Genomic DNA, 26,881 nt, shown 5'->3' with positions numbered 1-26,881 from the left:
TCTCTCTCTTTTTTTTTTTTTTTTAGGAAGTGTTATTTAGGAACTCAGAAGTGGTGGGAAATTCCTGACAGGACAGACACTTTTGAACTCTTGCCTTAGAAGAAGAAATGTAATGGCATGTAAAAAGGAGGATTTTTGTTAAAAAAAAATGAAATAGATTTTGCAAAGATATTATTCTTGTGTTTGATGATACATACAATAGATCTGTTTTGTGTCTTCATGGAATATTTTTTGTTCAGTTCATGCCTCTAAAAACTTCCAGAGGAACTCTAAGTTAAATATCTTGTTTAGCCATATGTTACTGCTATCACGCTATGCAATAACACTCCCATTAAGTTGAAATGAACTTTTTGGCTTTCATAGTATAGCATTATGAGTTGATAATAAAAAAACTGCGTTCTGGATGATGGTCTGCCCAGGACATATTATAAAAAACAAAACGAAACACAACATTCTTTACCACATATAGTCCAGGAGGCTTTTCACCTCCTTTCCACTTTCATGTTTTATATAAAAGAGTTCTTCTTTTAACTGGAATGTTTCTACTGAAAAAAGAACTTTTGAGAAAAATGAAGGAAAAGAAAAGAAAGTAAAAATGTGCTCTTCACAATAAACTATCAAGAATTTTTTATAATAAAACATTCGATGTGAATGGGTCTTGGTTTGTGAAGAACATTTTGATGGATTTTTTTGGTAGTCCTGTCCTGCTTTGTATAAAATCACGACAATGTTGAAGTTGGAGCAACACTGAATTTAATTTCAGAATCACAGGTCCTCAGATGTCACATTGCAAAAAAAAAAATACATGTATCATTAGAAAGGAAAACAAAAAAACCTAGCCTGATAGACTAACTGTATATTTAGGGATTCTCAAAGGGTTCTCGATCTTCACGTTTGGAGCATATCTCAGATCTACGATTTAATAAACACCCAGACATTGCCTCATTATTACATGGCAATCAGCAGGTAAGTTTTATGCCAATGACTACACGGCACTTCTTCACTCTTTGGAAATGCATACTTTGTTGCTGGATGTGGCAGGACAATTTCTAGAATCAAATGCATTCTTTGGATTAGCAATTAACGTGTTTGAATAAGTAAGGAGCCTAGTTTTCTATACCGACCTAAGTACAGGGAGTATATATATAGCTTGAGACTAGATTACTGAAACGCTAGTGAGTAAATATAGGGTAGTAGCCTATCTATGGAAGCTCTGGATTTTTTTTTTTCACTTCAGCAGCTATTAAGAGAGGCCTTTCTTTACAGCATTATAGTACATTGCTTTTCTGATTTCAGAACAAACTACACTAGAAAGTATTTTTTTTGAAACCAAAATAAATGCCAATGCCTGTTGAACCTATTTCTGCCAAAGGAAGAGAATTTTCTATTACATAAATATCTTTGTATGGCCTGATGGTTCCAGGGCCATCAGATCTGAAATACCCTGCTACCAGATGGTAACAGTAGGGACTTCTTCAGCTGGCTGTTGATCTGTGCTAGTATTCTGCCCTTTACATCCCAGGCTCAGAGGACTAGATAAGCCAAGCAAATACCAGCTGTGTGAGAGAAAGAAGAGGAAGTGAAGACATTTCTTTGGTGGTTGATGACTCAGACCTACACACTGCAGCCAAACGAAGATTTGTGGCAGCCCTCAGACCTGACAATGAGAGGTTTTCAGAAATATTGTGACAGGCAGCCCGCTCTGGAATAATTATGTCTCTGATTAGACCTGTCTCATTTTTCTGCTGTTCCTGGGAATGAAAAGAAAGAAGGAACAATAAAATCACATGTTCTGCTTTTAATTAAGGTGGGACCAACTAGACCTTGGGATAGACTGCAGGTTTTGAATGTCTTTTTGTCAATTTTCTTGCTATCTAGATACAAAATTTGTCATCTTAGAGAAAGTCATGACTTGGGTCTGCAGTCTGATAGCAGGAAAGTTCTCTGAGAGAGGAGAGGAAAATGGAATTTTGATCCTTTCTCAAATTCAAGATTTTTTCTTCCTAATTTATCTATAAGGCGAGTAGCTATCAGTTTGAAGCACTGAAATGCATTTAGAAAGATAAAAGCCAGAAAGGTGTGTTTGTGGATTTTCTGGCTTATCCTAACTCCTTTTCTATGCATATCACCTGAGGGACCTTCAGCACTATTTTCTTCCCTTGTGATAACCTTATGTCAAAAATGCCCTTCCACAGTATCACCTGTTAAGTGCTAATACATTACCAAGATACAAGAGTTTTTTTCTGTTAGTTCAAGGCTAACTGATGACGAAATTTCTGTTGGACAGTTGGTTGCAATTGCAGCCCAAGAGAAAGGACTTCATAGTTCGGGTTGCCCCTTTCAATTCCTATAGCTGTGGATAAGCTCTGAGCAAGTGGTGTCATTCAAGGTGCTGGGTGCTGGCTCTCTCTCTCAAGAGTGCTTTATTCTCAGAACCTCAGAGCTGACTCTGTTTCCCCAACCACAAACTGCTCAGCAGGAGACACTTACATTAATTGTTTTAATCATGACTACTTGATCTGCCTCCTTGGTTGCTTTCTCTGCAATTTTGATGGTCTCGTTGTCCCAGTCAACAAAGTCCATGGCCATCATTCCTTCCACTGTACTGGAGAGAAGGTAAGGGACAATGGGGAAGTGCAGAAGACAAACAGTGAGAAGATGAAGAAAATAGAAAAAAGAAAGGAAAGGGGGAAAAAAGGATAAAGAGGCTGGTAAGGTAGCACAGTTGATAAATTCCTGCAACAAGGGAGTTTAACTTGACAGATCCAGGTAGGTGACCGTATCTTCCCTATCAGCAACATCTCATTTTCATTATTTTTCCATTTACCATTTTTCATAGCTACATTTAACTCCACTCTGCTGAGAAACATTTTTGATTCCAGACTCACTCTGAGGCCTCCTGCTTCAGTATGTGTGCAATATATAAAATGTCAGGGTAGCCCATGCAACTGGAGATGTTGTTACGAGGGTAGTAGAAGAGGAATGTGAGGCACATCTCATTCATGGTGCTTGGCCCACCCTGCAAAGATACAATGATGACTCAGAGGTCTACTGAGACACAATAAGGAGAAGGATTCTTCTCATTGTGTCCCTCCTCTCCTGTGTGGTGAAAAAGATGTATCCGTTTGTTTGTCTGGGAGTTAGATACAGAGAAAATCAAAGGATCTTCCCAATGGTCTGATAAACAGGTTGTTCTGTGGTCTTTAAAATCTAAACCTACTTATTCTTTCCTTTAGGGAGACAATCATATTTGTATTTCAATCTATGGGATCCCCAAATCTGAAACTTTGCAAAACTCTACTAAAACAGCCAGGAAATCATCTGAATCATTCTGATCTATATTTAGATCAGAATTTGTCCATTTATCCCTATTTTTGGAATGAGGTCAGTCAAATCAAGCAGTATCACTCTCTGTGGATACAAAATCCGGACTCCTCTTCAGGTTGAATCTCAGTATCTTGTGCATATTTTTAATTGCAATAGCATTGTTAACTCCTCTACATGGCATTTCTCTAAAATAAGTCAGCGTGAGGCTTAGTTTAAAGTGCTACATAGTGCTACACTCTGCAAAAGAGCATAATTAAACAAATGGCTGGGATCTGAACAAGGAGAACTGAAAAGAATATACATTTTGAGAAGTCCAAATTAGATCTGGCTTAGGTCAGCTTCTGTATTTGACCTCAGCCTGTTTACTAAATCCAGTCGTTCAGCCAGTGCAGCTGCAAATTTCACTATTTGAACTTGAGTCTTTAGACAAGAGTTAGCTTATGTAATATTAAATGTAAGATTGCCTTGGGGTCTGTTCACATGCCTTTATTAGGAGGAGCTTGCTGGAGAGCTGCTCTCCAGCTATGGAGCAACTGGAGGAAGCATGCCTCAGGATGTGTTTCACTGACACAAGAAGTTTTTGCCAGAGCTGTGTTTGCTTGGAGAACAGAGACTTATTTGCCCAAAAGATTTTAATGGGGATAAATTAATTTGATATGCAATGAATAATTTGGAGGTAGAAAAGCAAACTTACGAAAGTAATCCCTGACCGATCCAGTGTCTGAAAGCTACATTCCACCAGGATCTCATCCCCCTAGGGAACACAGTAGGTCACACTGTCAGAGCTGTACAGGCAAAGCACACAAAACAACCACTTCCAACATGTGGAACCAGGAAGTTATGTGAAAACAATAGGCCAAAATCTAAATTAGAGTGAAGGAAAAAGTGTGTCAATGTGTTCTGATATCTTTAACACTAACCATTTCCCCAGTCTCCCAGCCCACAGCTATATCCCAGAAGAGGAACATACTGGTTTGATTGTGACGATTTCCTTCGTGTCCCGAATCTCCTGCAATGTGAAATCATACTTATTGTCCTCACAGATGATCCCCAGCTGCTCACCATTCCTGGAAAAAGATGAAGAAGGGGAGAAAGTTACAGTGTTTGCATGGAGGGGTATGGAATAACTGGTTCCTGGAAGAAATAAATAGAAACCAGAAAAATCTACTCCAGAAATCATGCCTGATTTCTTTTCTGCCATAATGCATGGAATGTATTTCTAGTGACCCATCAGCCCCAAAGCACACACTTTAAAATTCACACCCAACTCTCTTTGGCCTGGAATCCAGATCAGAACTTTTTACATCATACTAATTATTGTGCCTTGAAACTTTGGCCTTTTGGAAGACAGTCTAGGATTCCGTAAGTAAGAACTCCAATACTTGCACTACAACCCCCTCCCCCTCCAGAAAGACTCTCAAGCTCTAGCCCAGTAGAGCTGGGAGACCCTTGAGGTGCACAAGTGTCAGGTGTAAATTTGTCCTTCCCACTTCTATACAGTGCTTTGCGATACTATTTCTGAGCACCACCTCTCTCAACCCTGTTACATGTTGTTAGATCTTCCCAGGTAGACCCACACTGCACATTGCAAGGAGCATCTAGGTCATCATCAGAGCAAGGCAAACAAACTCTTGTGGCACCCATGGCAAGGCCCTTCTAGTAGCTGTCACAGATTCTTCTTGCTTGCGCCAACTTTGCGACTCCTGGCAGCTCTAAGCACATGAACTGGTGGGCTTATACCATCACTCAGCTATGCCTTTTAGCAAAATTGGCCTGTGGAGGAAGGAACCTGACTTGAATACCAGACTTCACAAAAGCCTGCATTGGCATCCTCCACACTACTTTGTCAGGGCTTGTCTGAACCTTTACCTCATGGTCTGCATAGCATAAGGCAGTCCGTATACAGTTTCAGAGGCTCAGCCTCCCTGACCCTCTTGCCAGTATAACGCTATGACCTCTTCTGCTCTCCAAGGCCATGGCAAACCAGCAATCTCTGTAGAAGCCCTTCAGTATTGCCCTGCCATATGGCTGAGGGTTTTAATGCCTTTTCTTGAAAAGAGTACTAGAGCATAGCAAGGATTAAACAAATTTCAGCAGTACCTGAATGCCACAGTGGAAGTGATGGTAGAGAGATAGGGAGCATCTCAGGGAACCAAGTCAAGAAACAAGATGCTCTCTAATGTAACACACAGTTTATGTGTACTATGCAATTTGCCTGAAGAGCAGGAGCCAAAAGCTATTACTATAGTCTGGAACAAAACAGCTTTGCCTCCCTCATTCATACTGGCTGTGTGTTGGCCCATGTTGGGGTACTCTGAAACTAAGCCCCTAAAAAGGAAATAGGGCTGTGCTACTGAGGCCGAGAATGAAAGGCTCCAGAAAGAACACCGTCTAGAGAAAAACAGCCAGAGCCTACCACAGAAAGGCCCTAAATTACTAGAAATAAGACCTCAGTCTGCTCTATGCTGGTCAAACTCCAAAGCGTTTGGAAGCTCCGCTAACTGGGCAAGTGACTGAGAGCAACACAGACATTATATGTGCTACTGGGAAAAATCCCTGAAAAAATAGCCACCTCAAACTCTGCCTATTCCTGGATCATCTCTATTCAGAAGGTGTTTCAAACATTTGACCTTCTGGACTGGAGTCTGCTTGAGGGGGCTTCAGGGCATGGTCCAAGCAAGGTAAAGAGTGTTGGCAGCAGGACGAGGGAGGTGATCCTGCGCCTCTCCTCAGCCCTGGGGAGGCCTCACCTGGAGTGCTGTGTCCAGTTCTGGGCTCCCCAGGACAAGAGAGACATGGCACTCCTGGAGAGAGTCCAGCGGAGGGCTACCAAGATGATTAGAGGGCTGGAGCACCTCTCCTAGGAAGAAAGACTGCAAGAGCTGGGCCTGTTCAGCCTGGAGAAGAGAAGATTGAGAGGCGATCTCATCAACGTGTACAAGTATCTGCAGGGGGAGTGTCAAGAGGATGAGGCCAGCCTCTTCTCCGTGGTGCCCAGCAACAGGACAAGAGGCAACGGGCAGAAACTGAAACACAGCACGTTCCATCTGAACCTGAGGAAAAACTTCTTTCCTGTGAGGGTGAGTGAGCACTGGAGCAGGTTGCCCAGAGAGGTGGTGGAGTCTCCATCCTTGGAGATATTCAAAACCCGTCTGGATGTGATCCTGGGCAATATGCTCTAGAGGACCCTGCTGGAGCAGGGGGGTTGGACTAGATGATCTCCAGAGGTCCCTTCCAACCTCAGCCGTTCTGTGATTCTGTGATTCTGTAAAGTATATAAAAATCTTTTTCTAAGATATATGCTCATCCTAAATAAATTTAACTGTCACTGTAGTTCTCTCTAGACAGACTTGAAGTGATTCCTTGTAAAAGGCAGAATCTTCCACATTCTTCTGAAGCCCAAGAGTACCTCTTCTGATTATATCACTCCCTGCTACTTGAGGTATGTACCTGGAAGGCGCTAACTAGCAAGATGGAGGAAAGATTCAGTCCCCTTCTCTTGCTATCTAGCATAGCAATCCAAATGTCAATCCAAGGCCAATTTGGGTTGGAGATCACTAGCATTGAAACTGAGAGATGATTTTGATGCTACTAGATTTTGATTTTATTGGTGTGTCCTTTGCCCTTCTTCCAAGAAATAATCACAGATGCATGCTATTCCTGAGCTGCCACAGACAGCTATAGGGAACCTCATTCAGGGAGATGGGCTTATTCACAATGCACCTTTTGAGTTATAAAATTCTCCTGTCGTTGATCCAGTTACAGCAGGTGAAATGTGTTTCCTGAGGTTCTTGAAGCATTTTGCCTGCCTTTAGCATGTCACAGTTAGGCTGTAGAGGCTGCTGCTTTGCAGATACCACTGGCCAGAGATGGAAAAATATTCATCAGAAAATTGTGTTATTTCCATTTTCTGAGGTTGCCTTTGAAGTTGCTTCTAGTCTCTTGGCTCCATTCCTTAGCATGCCTGGGGAGTGGCTAGAGAGGCCTGCTCAAAGTGAGGCCAGTACTAAGGTAGCAGCCCTCTGCATTGCATAGTGTACTGGAAGCCAATTGCCCATGCCAAATGCGATCCCCAAGAAGCACATCCAGGATCAAGAGAGTGTGATCCGAGCTAACACTTTTTCATTCCTAAGAAGTGATCTTGGTAAAGGCCAAGACACAGTAGGCCAGAGAATGGCAGGCTGGCCTTTGTCAGACAATGAAGAATGGCAGGGACCAGTGTGTGTAAAGCCTGTTTGAGTGTAGGGTGCCCATGGGTGTTTTAGGATACCTGTGAAAGTTTATCTATAAGGGCAGCTGTGCCACTTTAGAACAATCTAGATTATTCTGAATGATATTTCATGTGTGTGCTCAGAGGCCAAACCAGACAACATCTCCCCTGCTAGACTAGATGGCTCTGCATTAGTTTTGGGGGCCAAGCACTCTCCTGTCTTCTGCAGCTTGCCCGCAATGCAATTCAGGTTCCTTCTGTGGCTACATGACAAGTCCAATGTGTGTGGAGTTTCTGCAAAGAGTCAATCAGTTTATGAGGCAGTATATGAGACGGTGCAAGGGTTTGGGGATTTGAAGTAACAGCAAAGCCATGTGAGGCCACATCTTGTGCAATGTGTTGCAGGATTTGTGTGGTTCAAGGCAAATGTTCCCATCTATGGAACCTGCAGACTATCCAAGGGAGAGTCCCAGAGGACACTGCAAGGGCCAGTCAATGGCAAAGTTTCCTCTTGCCATTCCAAATGGGATTCACATGACACCCTGGAGAGTGCACCAACAATGAAGTGCAGGTCGTCAGGGAATTTGGTCTGGAAGGTTTCACCATAAGTACTTTAACAGAATGTAGTCTCAGGCACTCATATTGCTAAATAAAATAGTGCCATGGATTGTTCTCTGGGTAAGTGGCAAATGACTAACTGCTTGCCTCAGTCTTACTGGTTGTGGTGTGATTCTTGTCTCATGCTGAGTTATTCTGAAACTAGAAACCTAATGAGGAGACAGGTCTCTTATCCACACTAGCAAACACTTGGAGCTGTGTGATGACTCTTTGGTCTAAGTTGCAATTATTTGTTATCTCTTTTTTATTTTCCAGTTCAAAGTGGCTGAAGTAGTGTTCAAATGCTATGCTGCCAACCATACATTACTGTTTTCATAGCTTGAAACTGTGCTTCATGGGCTGGGGTGTGATCAGGGGGTGCATAGCTCTGTTGAAGTCTTTAGTATGGGAGGACTGTGCAGGAAGCCAAACCTGGTGTAGTTTTGCCCATGCAGCCCATGGGAATGGGCAAAAGCAATCCCTAGGACTACGCCTGCATCCGGCTTGCAAGGCCAAGTCTGTGTAAGGGCACCTTCTAGGCGTGACCAATGTGGATAAGCAGCAGTCCAGTGCTTGAGCTCATTGCCTGGGCCTTCTTTATTTAACTGTTTAGGCATAGTCTCAGTCTCAGTCCTACTCTCCACTAAATTGACATTTCTTCCTCAAGAGGTAGCTCTTTGTACTGCAATTCAGACAGTGCTGATTCCCAGTCAAAGTCTCCTGCACTGACAGACAAATAGAGACTAGCTCAGTAACATGAACCTCAGCCACTCCAGCCCAGGAGGACTGGGCCCCAGAGCTGGCTTCTCTTACCGGTATTGGGCAACTTTCACTCCTCTGCCAGACAGGTGGGTGTGAAGCAGGTAGGCAAACACATGCAGCTCTGGAACTGGTGTCCCGTTCATCTGCAGTGCAAAATGGAGAAGGTCAGAGCCTGGCAGTCAGGGTCCAGCATCACATCTTACGCCTGCCTATGGAGTCCAAAGCCTGACGGGCATGTCTGTAAATGTCAGCTAAACAACTTTTTTGAAAAGAAGGTTCAGCCCCTTCCCTCCAGTATCCCACTAGTTCTTTAAAGGTTGCTGTGGTGATCCTTTCTGAAAATCGCTTTTCTTGCTCTAGGTACCCTGACACAGGTATCTGAGTTTGTGATATCTTATGCTGGATACTGCACGGATGTCTTGCCAGGAACTGTTCAACACAAAAAACGAAGTTAAGATACAGGAGAGCTAATAAATTAAATTTGCAGATACACAAACCATAAGAAAACCAGAAGATACTGGATAAAGCAAGAGTAGAAAGCTTAAGACTGATCAATGGACCATTAAAGGAACCATCCATGCATAACCCTGAAGCAGAGAGGATATTTGCAACTGATAAGAAGAAAAACAAGATTACCATAGCTCTCTTAGGAAGAAACAAACTTATTATGTGGTGTTCAAGGGGGATTGTGGGACTGTGTGAAACTTGTGGGATGTTTTAAGTGGGAATGTACAAAATTTATTATAGGATAAAGATCAAAGGTGGAGAAAGAGAGGAATGAAATGGGAAAATGGAGAAAGGAATAGAAAAGGTCAGTTGTTAAGCAGACTGCTGGTCAGTAAGCTTGTCTGACCAAGTCCTGTGCCTGATCACCACAGTCTATACTATCTTCCTATTCCCAACTATTTCCTGTGCAAGAGTGCTCTCTATTCTGTGTATACATGTGTGTGTGTCTGTGCATTTAGGGTGAGGCGGGGTGGTCCACTAGGAAACTTCAAGCTGTTCTAGCTTGCAAGTAGGAGGACACCAAAACCTGGAAAGACCCAAGATCCAGGGTCTGGACACAGATGCTGGAAGGATTTGTGGTCTCGGCCAGAGGTCGGAGAGTCCCGCAGGTGTAGGTATGGTAGCTCAGTAAATGAGTGTGTCTGCTCCATTAGTGAAATTTAAGCCTGATTAGCCAGAGAGGAGGAGCAAAATCGGATCATTTGTGTTGTCCACGCTTATGTGGGCACTGGTGGTGCCTATATGATGACCATACTGTTCTCCTGCTTGTGTTGGTCTGGCTGTGACTGGCTGAGACTGCTCTGTGTGTGTGTTGTGGGGTGGAGGGTAGCTGTTTCTTTGAAATTTGCCCCCAGCCTCAGCACGGACTAGGCCTGGGAAAGGAGAAAAGTGTCAGCCTCCCATCTAGTAGACCTGGAGGAGAGGAACCCCTGGGTCATGCAAGCCATCAGCCTGACTATCCTTAACAACCCCTTGGCTGTTTTTAGACAGATGTTAAATCTCTACTCTAGAGATGCCTTCTTGACCTGAGAGCTGGCACCACAACCTCCCAGCCTAACACCTGCCATCCTACACCAGTACTACATACCTATATTAGGAAAAAGGCCTCCCTTGGGGTCCTGGGAAGTCTCTGCTTCCTTTGTTTTTTTTTTTCCTTCCACTTAAATGGGGTGGAACTGGTGTTTGTGCCGTGGTTCTGACATGATCACATGGCTCTGCTAATAGATGCCCTTATAGGTGCCCTTAACCGCACCTTGCTATGCCAAACTTTGGCTCTCTTCTAAACAGTCATACTGGAGTAGGTATTCATTTTGCAACACACGGAAATGAGGCTAATATGATACCCTGCACCAAACTGATTTTGGATGTGTCTAGAGCAAGACAAAAGTCCAAAGTGGGAAAGGTCAAGAAGGATTTCATATGGCTTTCCCCACACTCACTTCATCAAACTGGCTAGTATTGCAAAGGCCGTAAGATCTGTAGGTTTCTGCTCCAGGAGGGATGAAATGTACAGGGAAAGTGAGGATGCCTGTTTGCAGAATCCCCATATCATATTTTCGTAGCTCTGGTGTGTAGTAGATTCGTACCCCTGAGCTGTCGATCAAACCTTTAAAACAAATATGAACACTCCTTCAACAGCTCTTCCAGTAACATCTCTGGCTTACACGACTTTGCTTCTCGGCTTTTGATTCATCCTGTGCAAGTCTGAATCCTCATCTTTCCCAGCACCCAGACACCTAGATATTCCCTGCTTGACTGTTAGCACCCTATATGTATTAGTTTGTCCTGTTCATATTTGTACTGAGTCCCTTGTACTTCCTGTTTTATATCTCCATCTTATCTCTATCCTCAGATAGGAGGAGGTCTTGCTGTGCTGACTCTGGATACTTCCCTGTCCTTCTTCAGGAGGGAACACTGGCTATTTATTACAACTGAGGCCTGAAGTAACAGCACATATAGTTACTGTTTCCCAAATCTGTTGTGGTCAGGTGAGATCAGCAGGGAGGCCTAAGCTCTCCTACGTTCAGTGGTATGATGCACTGTAATAGCCAGCATCAGAGTCATGCAAGGTGCAGGGTCTCACATCTTCTGGGAGTGCATCTTTACTCACAGTGCATCTAGGTCATAGTCTTAGATAGGTCCCATAAAATCACGTTACACTTTTATTTCACCTTCTGTAAAATGATAACAAATACCATGGTGGCAGCCTTCAAAATCTGTCATAGGAAGTGAGTGCTGAAGGTTACAGCAGAAGTGTAAGGTGGTATTATTATATTCTCCAAGCTCCATCCTGACCCTTGATATATCTATTTCTCCCTCAGCCGCTCTGTCCCTTCACATTCTGCTGCTCTTTTCCATTATGTCCATGTTTCCCTGACGTTCTCCCCAATGCTCCCACATACCCTCTAGTATCACAGTAGACAGATGTGCTCAGGTTTTCTATAAAAAGACATGTCTAACCTATGCAGGCAGAGCTATCAGAGTTTTCACAGTTTAAATCCCTTGCTGAATGGGAGCCCCGCCAGTTTCGTCTCACTGTCCTGAAGCTTGTGCTAAGCAATACACCCTAAGGAAGGATTCCATGCAGCAGCTGATAGGTATGTAGATGAGGTTTGAGATTTCAATCCTTAAGCTATTCTTTGTCAAATAACTGCCCAGTACTACCCACCTGGTAACAAGTCAAAATTGCTGTAGTGGATTTCCAGTCGGATGTACTGAGGGTCCAAAGATGTCCCTATGGAGATCGCAGCTTCATCTGGAAATTGATAGGACTTGTGGAAAGGAAACAAGAGGAATAAAATTATATTGAACAATTAGTTTTTAACTCTCCTCTGTGTTCTCATTGATTGAGAGAGAATGAAAATTTACACAAAAAAGTTTTGATTTTCTTGCATCTGTGAATATTTATTTAGATATTGTTACAAACCGGAATACTGTGGTAAATACTGCTGGAAAAAGGAAAAAATTTGAAATTTTATTTTTCCTTTATCCTTTTGATTGGTTTCATTTTTATTTTTATACTCTATTTAATATGAAATGTGTATAAAGCACATGTACACTCTTGCAGTAAACTTCATATCAGCATTGGCATTGCATAATATGAATAAAATGAGTCTAAGGGCTTCATCTAAAACTCATCTCCTTTATCTCTCCCTCCCTATCTACATGTATACTACAGAAATACAAAATATATTTTGCCCTGAAAGGCAGAATGACTATCACAAGGCAGATGCTAAAATTTGTGCAGCCCTGGCTACTAACTTGACCACTTAATCAGAAGCACCAATTGAACAGAACTTTTAATTTTATTATGCTGAAAAAGAGGCAGAGAGAGAAAAAAAAAGATAAGGCAAGTAGGTACACTTCTTCTTATATGATACTAGCACAAGGAGCATTTTCTAAAATTAATGGCAATGTTATTAAAAGGTCGAAATGAAAGCCTTACTGTGTGACATAACAAGAAACAGGAGACGGAACGAACCTTTCACACTCACCTCTCCCCCAACAGCCCAGCCCATAAGCACCTGAGAGCACAGGGCAAAATCTGGATCAGCTCCGTAGCAGTCATTTATGCCACTGGGTAACACATTGGCATTGCCACAGGCATAAACCAGAATGTGATGAACCAAAGTTATGTTGTGGGGTGTTATTACAGGTTCAAACTGTAAACAAGAAACAGAATCAAAAAAAGTTATTTTCAATCCTAAAATATTTCTTTCCTGGGCAATCAGGAAGAGCAGAGCAGCTGTTAGTTTTGCCTTTTGCTAGCAATTTCCTAGGACAGGAGCTTGGGCAAACAGATAAAGTCTGATTTGCAAGTTGGATGATAAACTGAAGATGATTGTTTATCTACTCATTTCAGTATGTATCCAGCAGAGCCCATTATCTCAGAATGGATTTCACAGAATCACAGAATGGCTGAGGTTGGAAGGGACCTCTGGAGATCATCTAGTCCAACCCCCCTGCTCCAGCAGGGTCCTCTAGAGCATATTGCCCAGGATCACGTCCAGACGGGTTTTGAATATCTCCAAGGATGGAGACTCCACCACCTCTCTGGGCAACCTGCTCCAGTGCTCACTCACCCTCACAGGAAAGAAGTTTTTCCTCAGGTTCAGATGGAACGTGCTGTGTTTCAGTTTCTGCCCGTTGCCTCTTGTCCTGTTGCTGGGCACCACGGAGAAGAGGCTGGCCTCATCCTCTTGACACTCCCCCTGCAGATACTTGTACACGTTGATGAGATCGCCTCTCAATCTTCTCTTCTCCAGGCTGAACAGGCCCAGCTCTTGCAGTCTTTCTTCCTAGGAGAGGTGCTCCAGCCCTCTAATCATCTTGGTAGCCCTCCGCTGGACTCTCTCCAGGAGTGCCATGTCTCTCGTGTACTGGGGAGCCCAGAACTGGACACAGCACTCCAGGTGAGGCCTCCCCAGGGCTGAGGAGAGGCGCAGGATCACCTCCCTCGTCCTGCTGGCAACACTCTGCCTAACGCACCCCAGGAGACCATTGGCCTTCTTGGCCACAAGGGCACACTGCTGGCTCATGTTTAATTTGTTGTCCACCAGCACTCCCAGGTCCTTCTCGGCAGAGCTACTTTCCAGCAGGTCAGCCCCCAGCCTGTACTGGTGCATGGGATTATTTCTCCCTAGGGGCAGGACCCTGCACTTGCCTTTGTTGAACTTCAGGAGGTTCCTCTCCGCCCAGCTCTGTTGAGGTCCCTCTGAATGGCAGCACGGTCTTCTGGTGTGTCAGCCACTCCCCCCAGTTTAGTATCGGCAGCCAACTTGCTGAGCGTGCACTCTGTCCCTTCCTCCAGGTCACTGAGGAATATATTGAACAAGACTGGACCCAGGACTGAGCCCTGGGGGACACCACTAGCCACAGGCCTCCAACTTGACTCTGCGCCACTCACCACAACCCTCTGAGCTCGGCCATTCAGCCAGTTCTCAATCCACCTCGCTGTCCACTCATCTAGCCCACACTTCCTGAGCTTACCTAGGAGGATGTGATGGGAGACAGTGTCCAAAGCCTTGCTCAAGTCCAGGGAGACAACATCCACTGCTCTGCCCTCATCTACCCAGCCAGTCATCCCATCATAGAAGGCTATCCGATTGGTCCAGCATGATTTCCCTCTGGTGAATCCATGCTGACTACTCCTGATCACCTTCTTGTCCTCCACATGCTTAGTGAGGACCTCCAGGAGGAGCTGTTCCATCACCTTGCCCGGGATGGAGGGGAGGCTGACAGATTTGCATCTTCCCCTAAAACACCTTCCCTTAATCAGAATAACAGGGATGTCTATTTGACCTTTTATGCTGGGCAGTGCGATTCCAGACTAGGAATGTAATTAATTTACCTCATACAGTATTTTCTTGGCTGCAAAGCAGCTTCAGGGACCTTGATCTCAAGTCCACTATAATTCACTGCTCCCTCAGTTTTGCCAAAACAACTATTATCAAGATAGTTAAAAATAAGCCTGTAAATAACCTGTATCTGTTCATTAATCATTGGACTTTTCACCAGCACTGGTGAGATCAGATCCCAAAGTCCTGATGTTTACCACCAGAGCTGAATAAAACTCCTCAGTTTATTCTATAGGACTGACTTTCAAATCCTTACTTTTTCAGTCCATGTAAATCCTTTCTTCTGAAATTCTGTCCTATATCACTTCAGTGGAACATCTATTTTTAAACCTTCAAAGACTGCAAAACTAAGAAGAGTTACTTGACCTTGGAGCAAATTTATCTTAAGAAACAAGGCTTACCATGGAAAAATCCTGTTTCTTTTATTTGTTCCTTGATTTTGCATATTTTATGTTGAAAACTGGACTGCAAAAATTGTTAGTTTTGCCTTTTGCTAGCAATTTTCAAGAACAATAGTAACAGTCCTTGCATTCTTTTCACATACAGAAAACTCTGGAGGCTACCTTTGTTCTCATTGATACCTATAGGTAACATGGCCTGAGGTCACTACACTGAGTTGTCAGACTTGTAGAAAGGTTCCTTCAGGTGTGATGTACATATAGACAACAATGCTTCCAAAGCCAGAAACAAGACAGAGAGTGTGTCTCCACACAAGGTGGACAAATTAACTGACTCATCCCAATAGCAGTGAAAGACATAGGGAATGCTCCCAAATGTACAGTTTGAAAATGCTGTAAAAGACAGACTTGCAAGCAGAATTCAAGTGGCATATCTGCCCTGTCCTATTTTCCCCAGTAAGACTGCCTAGGAATGTACCTTGTAGATGTGGTGTTTCTGTTTGACCATGGGCAGTGGGATAAAGGTACAGGCATACTTCGTTTCTTCAGCTGGAACAGCAAACTGGAAAAAAAAACAGAGATACACAAGTCACAAAAAGGTTCCCCTAGCAATCCAATAATGTACACGTGAGAGTGGAGAAGCCAAAGGTAAGTCCAAGGAGAATGGAACCCAGAACAAGACTCATGTCCTCCAGTTCAGGAGGGAAAGGTAGGATGATGCATTTAGCAAGAGACTGATGGGTTTTTGGTAGCAATTAAAGAAAAGACTAAAGGTCAAGAAGATGAAGCTGTATTCTGGTGAAAGGAAAATACGTTTGTCAGCTTTGCCAGATCTTAAATTCTTTTCTACTTAAGTTTCTTCTGTATTTTTCCAAAAGGGAGTTGCATTACTAATTTGCCTATTATAACATGAACTGAGTGTAGGAAACCTTCATCACGTTCCATCAAATTTTTTTGACTGCCCGTTCTCTGGAGTCACAAGCAGAGCACAAATGTGTACCTCCCTTTTTCTGAGATACTCTGTCTTTCTGTAACATATCACAGATGGTAGATTGTTCCTCAGAGCTGACCAGGGACAGAGTACTGGCTGATGAAGGGTTACTGAGTCTCCAGAATTAGGCACACCATAAATTGCCCTGGCTACTCATTCAGCTGTCTGTGTTCAAGGGCCACCACTGATGCCACAGCCAGTATTCTCTCTCTGCCTACCAAGGATGTGGTACAGTTTGGGACCTAGAGAGCACCAATACTTTCATCTTCAATCATAAGAGGTTCTGTCTTCCACATGAGAGAAAGTCCTGAAGCCTTAAAGCCAGACGTGTTCTATGCAAATAGAGCTCCACACTGTTCTTCTGCTCCAGGACCTTAGTTCAACTATACACATCTCCAAGTGGGCACTGCTCAACAGTAAAGTCTAGGACCTGACTAAGTTTTGTTCCTGATGTACTCCCAGGATTTCTGTTCTCTGTAATATCATGTTATTGCCATGATACTAAGATAGGTATCATTAAATATATTCAGTATATTACAGATATTTTTATATGGGTGAGAAACTTTATATGTGGAAGAGAAACTAGAGCTGCATACATGCATGCCTGAGTTGATAATTGTACCACAATTCAATAGCACCAAGACCTGTATTTTGCTCCCTATATTCTAATCAAAGGAACAGGCTGTAGCCTGCAGTATTTTCTTAACAAAGAAGCCCTTTATCCTCCACACAACAAGCCCATCCCTTCACACTTAATTCCTCCTCTTGCCTGCTCTATTTGCATGCTTCCAAGATTAGCCATGCCTGTTTTTCAACCTGTGCAAGCCAAACCTCCAGCATGGACATAATCAATTCTGCAAAGAAAGCAGAGAGAGGAGAATTTTTTTAACAGGCAAGACAAAACTCTTGTCCAATATTTACATTGTACAGCCCCATGTCATAAGTGAAGAATATTTTGGGGTCAGTTGAGTCAGATGTGCCTCTGTACCTCATCAAGAAAAGAGATTTGGAAAACCTTTGGCCTTTAAAGAATTGGACTGTGTCAGCAGTGCCAAATGCAGTAATGAGGTGTGCTGTGTCCATCTGTAATGAGAATGCTTTGTTGGAAAAAACTCCTTCATTCCTTCCCATCAACCATATATCTATGCATTCATCTCACAACACATGCCTTATATCACTGCATGCTTACTAAAACACAGTATATACTAACCATATGCAGTTAAAAGTTGCCAAAACATATTATAGATGTGCATATTTGGTACAGGTAGTTATACCCAGACACAGACATTACACCAGAGCATACAACAGAAAGTTAGCAGTGCAACACACAAGATTTCTCTTGTCCAGACACAGTTATAGTAGCTTTTTTTTTTTTTTTTCAAAGCAGAGGGTGCTGATGGGAAAAGACTCTAGCAAAGCTTTACCCACTGTTGTTTCATATACTTACTTAGAGCATGCATTTACACACATGCAGGATATTTAAATGGTGGTATGTGAAATGGAAGAAAGCTAGGAAAAAACTGTAAGGGTTCTGAACCGGTAGCACTTTGTGTTTAAGTGTTTTGATAGAGGTAAGACTGGCCTTCAGAAATTCCAGGCCACCCTCAGTGGAGGAAGGTCAGGTTAGGGAACACTCAAACAAGCTGGACATACACAAGTCCATAGGCCCTGATGGGATTCACCCACGAGTGCTGAGGGAGCTGGCGAATGTCATTGCAAGGCCACTCTCAATAATCCTTGAAAGGTCATGGTGATCGGGAGAGGTTTCTGATGACTGGAAGATAGGAAATGTCACCACTATCATCAGCAAGGGCAAGAAGGAGGCTCTGATGATCTACAGGCAAATCAGCCTTACCTCTGCCCCAGGGAAGGTAGTGGAGCAACTAATCCTGGAAACCATTTCCAGACACATGAAGAACAAGAAGGCAATTGAGAGTAATCAGCATGGATTTATGAAGGGGAAATCATGCTTAACCAACCTGATAGCCTTCTACGAGAGAAGATTTCTGAGAGGGCTAAGCCTCAGATATTGCTGATATACAGAGAAATCACTGAAATAAAGGTGAAACAGTGTAAACAGTATCTAAACACACAGAGCTGTGTTCAGTGTGTTTGAACACTCTGACAAAGCAATTTTTTCCTCGTATTTGAAAAGTCACTGTCTTAAAAAAACATTTTGGGTTGGCCAAGCTTTTAATGCCATTTAGGATCAACACTTAGCTCTTCCAAGAGAGAAGGATCAAAATTCTCAAATCATTCTGAATTTCCCAAACACAATTCTCACCAAAGTACTGACTTTACGCAAATGAAAAATGTCATCTCCAATACCAGACTGTCTCTTTATATGTGGCAAACAAGTGATAGGCAGAGAAACAAGCATAATTTTGAAGAGTTGCATTCAAGCTGCAGAAAATTTTGAGATTTATATCTTCCCAATTCTTCAGTGGAAGATATTGTAAGAAAATATCAATATAATGCTCCTGAGATTGTAAATGTGGCAATATGTTCCTGTATTTTTCTATAGATTTCTGGTATTGTACTGTTATGAGAAAAACTTGTCATTATCACATCTGATCTGGAGGATATGGGAATACAGTAGCAGAGGTTTTTGGGATCTTGCTTGATCAGTTCCCTTTCTTACTGTGATATCCAGGTCATTTGGGTCACATGTCCGGAGGTGGCGTTTGAACAGCATAGTGGTGAAGGTCTCATCCTCTGTCAGTGACAGCAGTTGGTAGTCTTGGCTCTCGTCTTCCTCAAGGGTTGCCTCATCTACAACATGACAATCCTGGAGAAGAAACAGTGGTAAAAGCAATAGAGAGGAGAGGAAAACTTCCTACAGTCTGAGAAGTCAGATTTCTAAATATTGCTGATGGGAATTGAATAATTATCAAAGTATTCCCTTCATGAAAAAGCACCTCTGCTTTCACTGATATTTTCCACAAACCCACCAAAGAGAAGCTACATTCAATGCTTACCACATCCAGCTGCTCAAGGTAACAGCAGCCACTGCATCCCATCACCTAGAGGACGGCCTCTGGTCATCCCAGCTCCCTGAGTGAGAGTGACCTGATGCAGGCTGAGGCATTTTAGCACATCTGGCTCAGCTACTCAGGATGGGGAGTAAACTAAGTCTTCTTGAAAAACAGAACTAGCTCAAATAAAATGTTCTGGGCACCCCAAAGTTTCTATTTTACTTCTTTTGGCTATACTTTCCATACCATCTGGAAAAAGATAAACAACACTTATTCCTATAGGTCAAATAAGACATGACTGAGGTCATCACATTGAATTGTTACTCAGTAAAAAGGTGTAGAAACATGAGGCAGTGTTTGAAAAGCATCTAAAGGTCTGTGAAAATCTCACTGGGAACACAGTGGACTGCAATAATTACCACTATGAAAATACAAGGCAAAAAGGTAGGACTGTACACACGGCTGCAGGAAGGAATGGAAAGTATAAAAAGGAGTCAAACTCCGGGTCGACTGACTGAGACCACATCACGTTTTTATGGCAAAGGAGTTCAAATGACCAGAGAAATGGGAAGGCAGTGGCTGCAAATGAAATGAAAATCTTTCTGAGAGAGATTTGAAATAGAATACAGCAAAAGTATCCCTAATATGCCGCAAAGTGCTGCATTCAAAAGTTTTGTTACAGAACTCAACTTTAGAGAGATAATGAGAATATAAAAATTTTCACAGAGTGTTCTTGAAGAAAGAATTGTTTTATGTGAAATTCTTTCTGGCATTTTCTCCTCCCATTTCTGCTCCTTGGAGTGATGATTTCAAAACCTGTTTACACCTTTTGCTAAATTTCTCAGTATCTTCTTGGACATTCTTTTTCTCCTTGAATTCACCCACAGCTTTGGACTGTCAGAATACTCTCAGCAATTTTTGTTTAACCCAAATGCTCCAATTACAGAGGAAGAGATCATGGCTTGAGAATATATCTTCTGTTTTCCTATTGTTCTGAATTACCTTCTACACTCTTTCATTCAAAGAACAAAATTCAAAGGTGAAAATTAGCTACTTGAAAGATGAATAAAATCTTTAGAATTAGATATTAGATATTAGATGTTAGATATTAGAAAGGGGGAGGCAGTAAATGCTAAGCTGAAAAAAACTTATGTGAAAACAGACATTTTTGATCCCATTGATCCTTACTCAGATAATGATTTTGTTATGTTTGCAGCATAGAGGATGACTGAAACAAAAACCAAGGAGGGCAAAGGAAGCAGCAGAAGGAAGACGTGCAAACAGAAAATGCCACGCAGAGTCCCTTTCAGTGACTAACTTATTTTCCCTTAAAGCTGTCTGTACCTTAGGTTCGGTAGGTGTGATGTGTAGCCTAGTAAGCAAATGTAGTTTTGCGTAGTCATTAACGTGCTTGCTTGCTTCAATATCTACAAACCTGAAAAATTGGAGATATTTTCTGATATATAATAAAGTTGAATAAAACTGGAACTTTTGTGATTAAAAAAAATTATTTTTTAATTTAACCAAAGAGTTTTAGCTACCAATGCAGAAAAACATTTAAATTGTTAAATGCTTCATCTGAAAATGATGGAATGTTTCATTTTAATAATTTTGAAACCAAACACTTCAATTTCTCATTTTAGGTTTTTCCCTTTAGGATGAAATTAAATGCTTCAGTTTTACCTTAGATCACTCTTTTTCGATCGTCAGTCAAAAATAAAGAACAAGCAATTGTTTCTCCTAAACTCAGCATGTATTTTTTTCTGTAGCTTCAGTCACCCCCAATGTCACAATCACAAAAAGATTTCAAAACTCTGGATATTACAACAGAAGTTTTGCAACCCACCAATGAAAAATAAGTGAGACTAGCTACCTCATCCCCTCCATATTTAGCTCACATTAGAAATGCACCAAGGGAGATTTTTTCAGCTAAGAACTTGCTTCGCTTTTGTGCTGAATAAGGAACTAAAACCCGCAGAACAACCTAAAAACACTGTAAAAAAGCTGCAAACATTTCATCAGTGTAAACTCTTTTTCTTTCTGTGTCTAGATAATATTAAACTGCCTGTTTCTCCTGCACATTTAAAGACCAAAATCATTTCTCACTCAGCACCTTCAGTGGCATTCTCTCCTCCTAAACTTCAGCTGTTTAACATTAACCTTAGTTGTTGCCTTCAGTCAGTGGAAAGATAGAGAGTCATGTCCCAAGTGTGTCCTATCTTATTCCTAATGGAGACACTTTAGATAGTCAGGAGGAAGCAACCTTTGGAGGTGAATGCATCTCTCAACTGACTACTGAGGAAAACCAGAAAACCACCTTAAACCAGATACCTGACTTTTTGACATCTATACTTAGGTAGGAGGACTTTCACTCACTGCATTGAAGTCAGAGCTAATCCCAAGGAGACCTCTTTCACCTTGCAAAGCTAAACTGCAAACCATGTACACTTGGGCTGTGGGTTCCTTCTCAAAATCATGACAGTTGAGGGAGTAAGTGCAAGGGGAAGATGAACACTATTTTTTCTCCTCATTATCTATACGGGGCAAATTGTATTGGTTTTCATTTTCCTGAATTATATCTAGCCTTTCAAGAGATTTGATAAGGAAAAATGTGAGCATTTCAAATCAAACTTCTGGATGAAATGACCTGCGGTTTGGATGAATCAAAAGATATACTTCTGGGAGCCTCCTCTAGTCTCATGGTAGGTAATTGCTTTAGTCATATCTAATTGCTTCTGGATGTGGTTTTGACCTGTAGACAGGCTCAGTTTATTTGCCTGAACAACAACTTCTCGTGCCATCTGGGTGGCATATCTGGCATATCTCAGATGCCTTAGGGTGTCTGAGATATCTCCATGGGAGTAGCAGACATGGCAGAAGACCTGAGCCCTTCTGCACTGTCAGTTGGAGGCCACACAGACTAAGCATCCCAAATGGCCCTAGATGTCTATCTTCAGCCAGTTGAGCTTATATACTTTCAAGCTAATATACTTACAGCATGACACTGGCAAATGGGGAAGTAGAGGAAGTCTTTTCAACTTACAGAGAAATAGATGCTGCCATTAGGAAATATGCCTCCCATCACAATGTCAGATCCAGGCAACTTTCCATGAGGGCTGAACCCAAATGCCACCCAGCCAGTCGTGAGGACCTGCAGCTCAAAGGTCATCAACTCCTGTTCATTGTGGTCCCAGCGGAGGTAGACCATGTTAGAAGGATCCAGGAAGCTGGAGAAACGCAGCAATGGAGGTGCAGACTGACCAGAACAAAGGCATGGGATGAACAAGAGTAGGAGCATATCTTTGATCCTTGAGAACAGAATCACCACCATCCTCAGCACCAGCACAGTTTCTGTGTCTTGCTGATCCCATATGGATAGCTGTCCTGGTATGAGGGGCCCAGCGTATATGGAAATGTATAAGGCTGGGCCTGTTGCCAGAAAGGAGGAGTGGAAACCGACTGCTCTCCTACATCCAATTTGACATGTGGGGAAAATCAGCACTTATTATATAATATATCCTGGCACCCTACCCCAGTGAGACAGGTGCTAGGCCACCCCCACACCCATCCCACAAAATTTTTAAGAGCTGTTTTGTGCTGTGCATCCAAAAAAAAAAAGCAGCAAAGCATTTACCTCCTACCCAGTAATTCCATGAGCAGGTGAATGCTGGCTGGCACTGCTCACAAAGGAAAAGGGGTTCTTCTGACTAACTTGCCTTGCAAATGCTGAAATGGACACTAAGTGTGCCACCCCACTGTCTGTTGTGATGATTGTTGGCGAGTGTGTTGGGAACGGGTTGATGAGTCTCAGTCCCATGGCTTTAAGAGGACGCTACTGGAGCACATAAAGAGGGCTCCTGTGGTAGCAGCAGCAATGTATAGGCTCTCCAGCTGAGCGATTCTGGACTGGGGCTGTGTTTCATGCGCTACACCGTTGGTGGGAGTGTGTGGAAGGAAGAAAGAACACCATCTGCTGCCCTCACTGAGACCTTCCAGAGTAATGGTATGAGAAACAAAGGGCCCTAGTAAGCATCCAACCCATTTTGCCAGGAAATGGCTCGTGTAGCTCATCTCCAATTTGCCTAGTTGCATAATCCACTATAAAACATAGCCTAGGTCTGTGGATTTTGAAGGAAGTTGTAGTTTACTCCTATGTACTTGCCAGGAAAGCCTAGAACAGCCCATTTGTGTTAGTCTGAGCCAAGCACTCCCAGGACAGATGAATAACACAGGAGGGATATCTAATCTGATTTTCAGGGACAGAGCTTAAATAGATCAGACTGCACAAAGATTTCTTGGATCCTAGGCTACTGTCTTGAGAGTCCTGCTGTAGATGCCAAGTGTATTTGTGGTTCCTTTTGTGAATTATGTAATACAACACTGGTGTTTAAAATATTCTCTGCCCAAGAGAGGGCTGAGACACTGTGCTGGTGTCACTAGGCAGGACTAAGGGCTATGGTAATGCAAAGTGAATATTTCAAGGTTAGGACAGCACGGACATATCAAAACTGATAGACTTTGGACCCTCTAGGGGGCAACCCAAAGAAAGAGTTAATAATGAGGGGAAAGGGAGAAAGTAAAGAGAATCTGCACGGCTGCATTAGGATGCTTTGCAGAGCAGCTCGGGTGAGAAATTTTCATTGCTGCATGTTCTGCATTCTTTTTATTAGGAAAAAACCTCTTTCTCATATGAAGGGGAGCATGAGATTAGGAGATGCAACCAAGATGCTGCTGGCAGGTGTGACTATCCAGGGATTACAAGGAGGGATGATTTAGTTCTGCAATGAAGATTAGACTTGTGTGGTTTCTTTGATTCTTTTGGAGCAGGATGTGGTGTCTGCATGCCAGTGCTGAGGGGCGTGGGAGAGATATCCAGGAACAGGAAGATACCACAAATTGGCAGTGAGCACGCCGAAGAAGATTATAAAATGACAGCAGATCTAGATAAGGGAAAGAAAATAAAAAAACCTTCCTTTAGAAAACTAAATGCTTATATAGGAGCCAAATGTGCAAAGAAAGAGGAGGGTCACATAGCCAGCTAAGCCCCAGCTCTCCCCAGCTCAACAATCACTTATTGCAGGGTAGAATAGGAAGCACAGGTTTCTTGTTATAACCAGCTGAAGCAATCTATCTTTCACTTCACAATATTTGACTTTGTGCTGAGGTTATTTAACAGCTTTTCTTGTTTTCTGGGTCAAAGTTAAATAAAATATTCCATTTTGCAATAAAAAGTCAGAGTCTTATTTTGGAAATGCAGAAAGAAATGGCAATGTTCATCTTGAACAACTTAAGCCATTGAAGCTGGAAATCCAGTCAAAGGTTGCCTTTGTGATCAACGGCAGAGGGAGCCTAGACTGACTTAGACCAAACACCTATTTTGTCATTGGCTTAAGTAACATGAAAGAATCCAAAATACAGCATTTCTATATCCTCTAAACATTTTCTCATTCTTTTAGTTAAAAACTGTTCACCTATTTTGACACAATTCTCAATTACTTCTTATCGTACCCTCCTCCCAGCTCAGCCTTGAGGCGAAAAGACCCAAAATCTGGCTGAAGCTTAGCCAGGAGAACTTTAGGGCAGGATTTAATTTGATGTTAACATGCCTACTTGTATGTACAGAAGTCTAAGTATGTATAAGGGCACCCATGTTCATTAGGCATCAATACAGACCTAAGGCTCAATTCAGCTGCCCACACATAGATATCTGGTCTCGTTTGAGATGACCAGTGGTATTCTACTGGGCCTCATCTGCTGCTATAGGAGGGCATGGGTATCCTGCAAGTCCTGTCTCATCTCTGGTAGCCCTATGTGGATGTCTTCAGCATACTAAGACATCTAAAATGGCAATTTATGTCTATGTTTAAGCAACTGACTCATGCCTGCAGTGACAATAAACAGCCTGGACAACACATTTATGCCTCTTCAAAGTGAGGGATAAATGATGGAAACAAACAGCATCATAAAAACAGCTACTTCTGTCAGTGTTCATGAGTGAGGACAACCAAAGGAGTCTATTTCTCATAATTTTGACACTTCTGTCATGATGAGTGATAGGAACAAAACTAAACGTTGCTGTCTAAAATGGTTATATTTTTGTACCATTTTCATGACTTTGTCCTTCATTTTATAAAGGTGTTAAGTATCACAACTCTGCAGCTCTGCTCACGCTAAGATTGAAATATACCTTTTCATTTCTTTTTTGTGTTTGTTTTTGGGGGCCTATGCAAATATGCTAAATTTTGATTTAGAGTAAAATGGTGAGAAGATCACTGTCTGTGAGACAGTAAAGGGGACAAATGTAGAAGCAGCAGCGGTCACTTGTCCTTCAGCTGAACTATTTCTTTCCGAGAAATGTGGGCTTATTGAAACCAAAACTTTTCACATATTCAAAAAAAAAAAAAAAAAAAAAAAAAAGAAGCTGCAACAGCTCTGCTCTAGATCTATTGTATTTTGTTCTGAGAGTTTCTTAGGTACATTGATCCAGCAAAGCAATCAGTAACCTCAGTTTTTCTTTTTTTTGATTTAGTACAGATAGATACTGCTGCACCCCTGTGGCTCAATTCTACCCCCAAATAAAGGAAGGTGCTTTTTTTTGCTATTATTTGGGATGAGGTATGACCCTGAAGCACTCTCTGCTCCAAGATTAAGCTACAGTTTTCTAGGTGCAAGCACAGACCTTACCACTGTAGCACTTTGTTTTGTGAGTTGTATTTGGTGGGCGTATCACTCTCGTAGAGAGGATTAAAGAGACGCCAACAACGATGCACTCAAATTTGCACACACCAACCTCTTCCGACACTAGATGGCGTTCGAACACTAGCGACGGATCTGAAACCAATGTACAGGCAACGCCTCACATTCAACTGCACCTTTGCGTTATATGGATTCGGATTGTCGTATTTTAAGATTGCGGTATCTTGATGAAATGAATATCTTGGTATCTTTAATGAAATGAAGTGATTATCTTTATTGACCCCCGAATAAAAGAACTAACTTCAGGGCTGAAGCACATGGAAGAACAGGGCACGAGAGTTACAATCTTCATGGTCTGTTCTGTGCTCTAGCAGTGACTGTGGGTGTGACTTATGACTGCGATACTTAGGCAGCCTCCTAAGAGGGGCAGTGGAGTGTAATTTTTGAAAAATGCTTAAATTCCTGAGAGGCAGCAGGACCTAGGAGTATGTATTACCATTAGTTTTTACAGACGTTTTCTCAGGGGTTTCAAATAGAGAAGCAATATAAGCATTTATTCACTGAACAGTTGTGTTCTCACCACTTGATTTCTTGCAGTTTTGTGTCCTACATCCTGTAAACACCAACGGTTGCAGCAGTGCTGGCTTTTGCAACTTCTGTTCACCTCAACGTTGTTATTTCCCTCCACTTCCCCTATTGGTCCCATACTATGGATGCCCACTCTAGCCATACACCCTCTCAACCCAGTTATCTCCACTGCAATATCCCCAGCTCCTTCCATGTCCCACATCCTCTACCTGCCTTTGTTTGGTTTGCCCTCTGGACAAGGAACAGCACGTCCTTCAAATGATGCACAAAGATGCATGCGCTGACTATCCAGTTAGGGTTTCATACTGCTTAGTGTGCAAAGAGAGAACTGACCATAACCAAATTATTCTGCTTTTCCACTGGTGACACTAATAGGATCTCTCTCTTCTACTTAATACTTTGAAAAACCCATCAGCATATGCCATGAGAAGTAATATGATGCTGCTTGCTACAAAAGGCTGTTGAAATGCATT

At 42.4% G+C, this 26,881-nt stretch overlaps 2 protein-coding genes across 2 annotated transcripts; both read right to left on the bottom strand.

The window, feature by feature from the left end:
- Nucleotides 1-780: 780 nt before the first annotated feature.
- LOC104144420 (putative DBH-like monooxygenase protein 2) lies at nucleotides 781-13,492 on the bottom strand. The gene is made up of 7 exons (XM_068954244.1): nucleotides 12,898-13,492; nucleotides 12,072-12,174; nucleotides 8,948-9,039; nucleotides 4,298-4,394; nucleotides 4,022-4,081; nucleotides 2,889-3,019; nucleotides 781-2,600 (listed from the first exon to the last, which is right to left on the bottom strand). Exons 3-7 carry the CDS (start codon nucleotides 9,037-9,039, stop codon nucleotides 2,570-2,572), a joined length of 411 nt encoding a protein of 136 aa, XP_068810345.1. The 5' UTR covers nucleotides 12,072-12,174; nucleotides 12,898-13,492; the 3' UTR covers nucleotides 781-2,569.
- Nucleotides 13,493-14,002: 510 nt separating this feature from the next.
- LOC138068157 (putative DBH-like monooxygenase protein 2) lies at nucleotides 14,003-22,476 on the bottom strand. The gene is made up of 4 exons (XM_068954233.1): nucleotides 22,168-22,476; nucleotides 18,791-18,937; nucleotides 15,637-15,720; nucleotides 14,003-14,217 (listed from the first exon to the last, which is right to left on the bottom strand). Exons 1-4 carry the CDS (start codon nucleotides 22,453-22,455, stop codon nucleotides 14,215-14,217), a joined length of 522 nt encoding a protein of 173 aa, XP_068810334.1. The 5' UTR covers nucleotides 22,456-22,476; the 3' UTR covers nucleotides 14,003-14,214.
- Between the last annotated feature and the right edge of the window lie 4,405 nt (nucleotides 22,477-26,881).

Source organism: Struthio camelus, chromosome 1 (assembly GCF_040807025.1).
Source record: "Struthio camelus isolate bStrCam1 chromosome 1, bStrCam1.hap1, whole genome shotgun sequence".
NCBI lineage: Eukaryota > Metazoa > Chordata > Aves > Struthioniformes > Struthionidae > Struthio > Struthio camelus.
The sequence above is the reverse complement of the archived record's forward strand: the minus strand, read 5'-3'. Positions and strand labels throughout refer to the sequence as shown.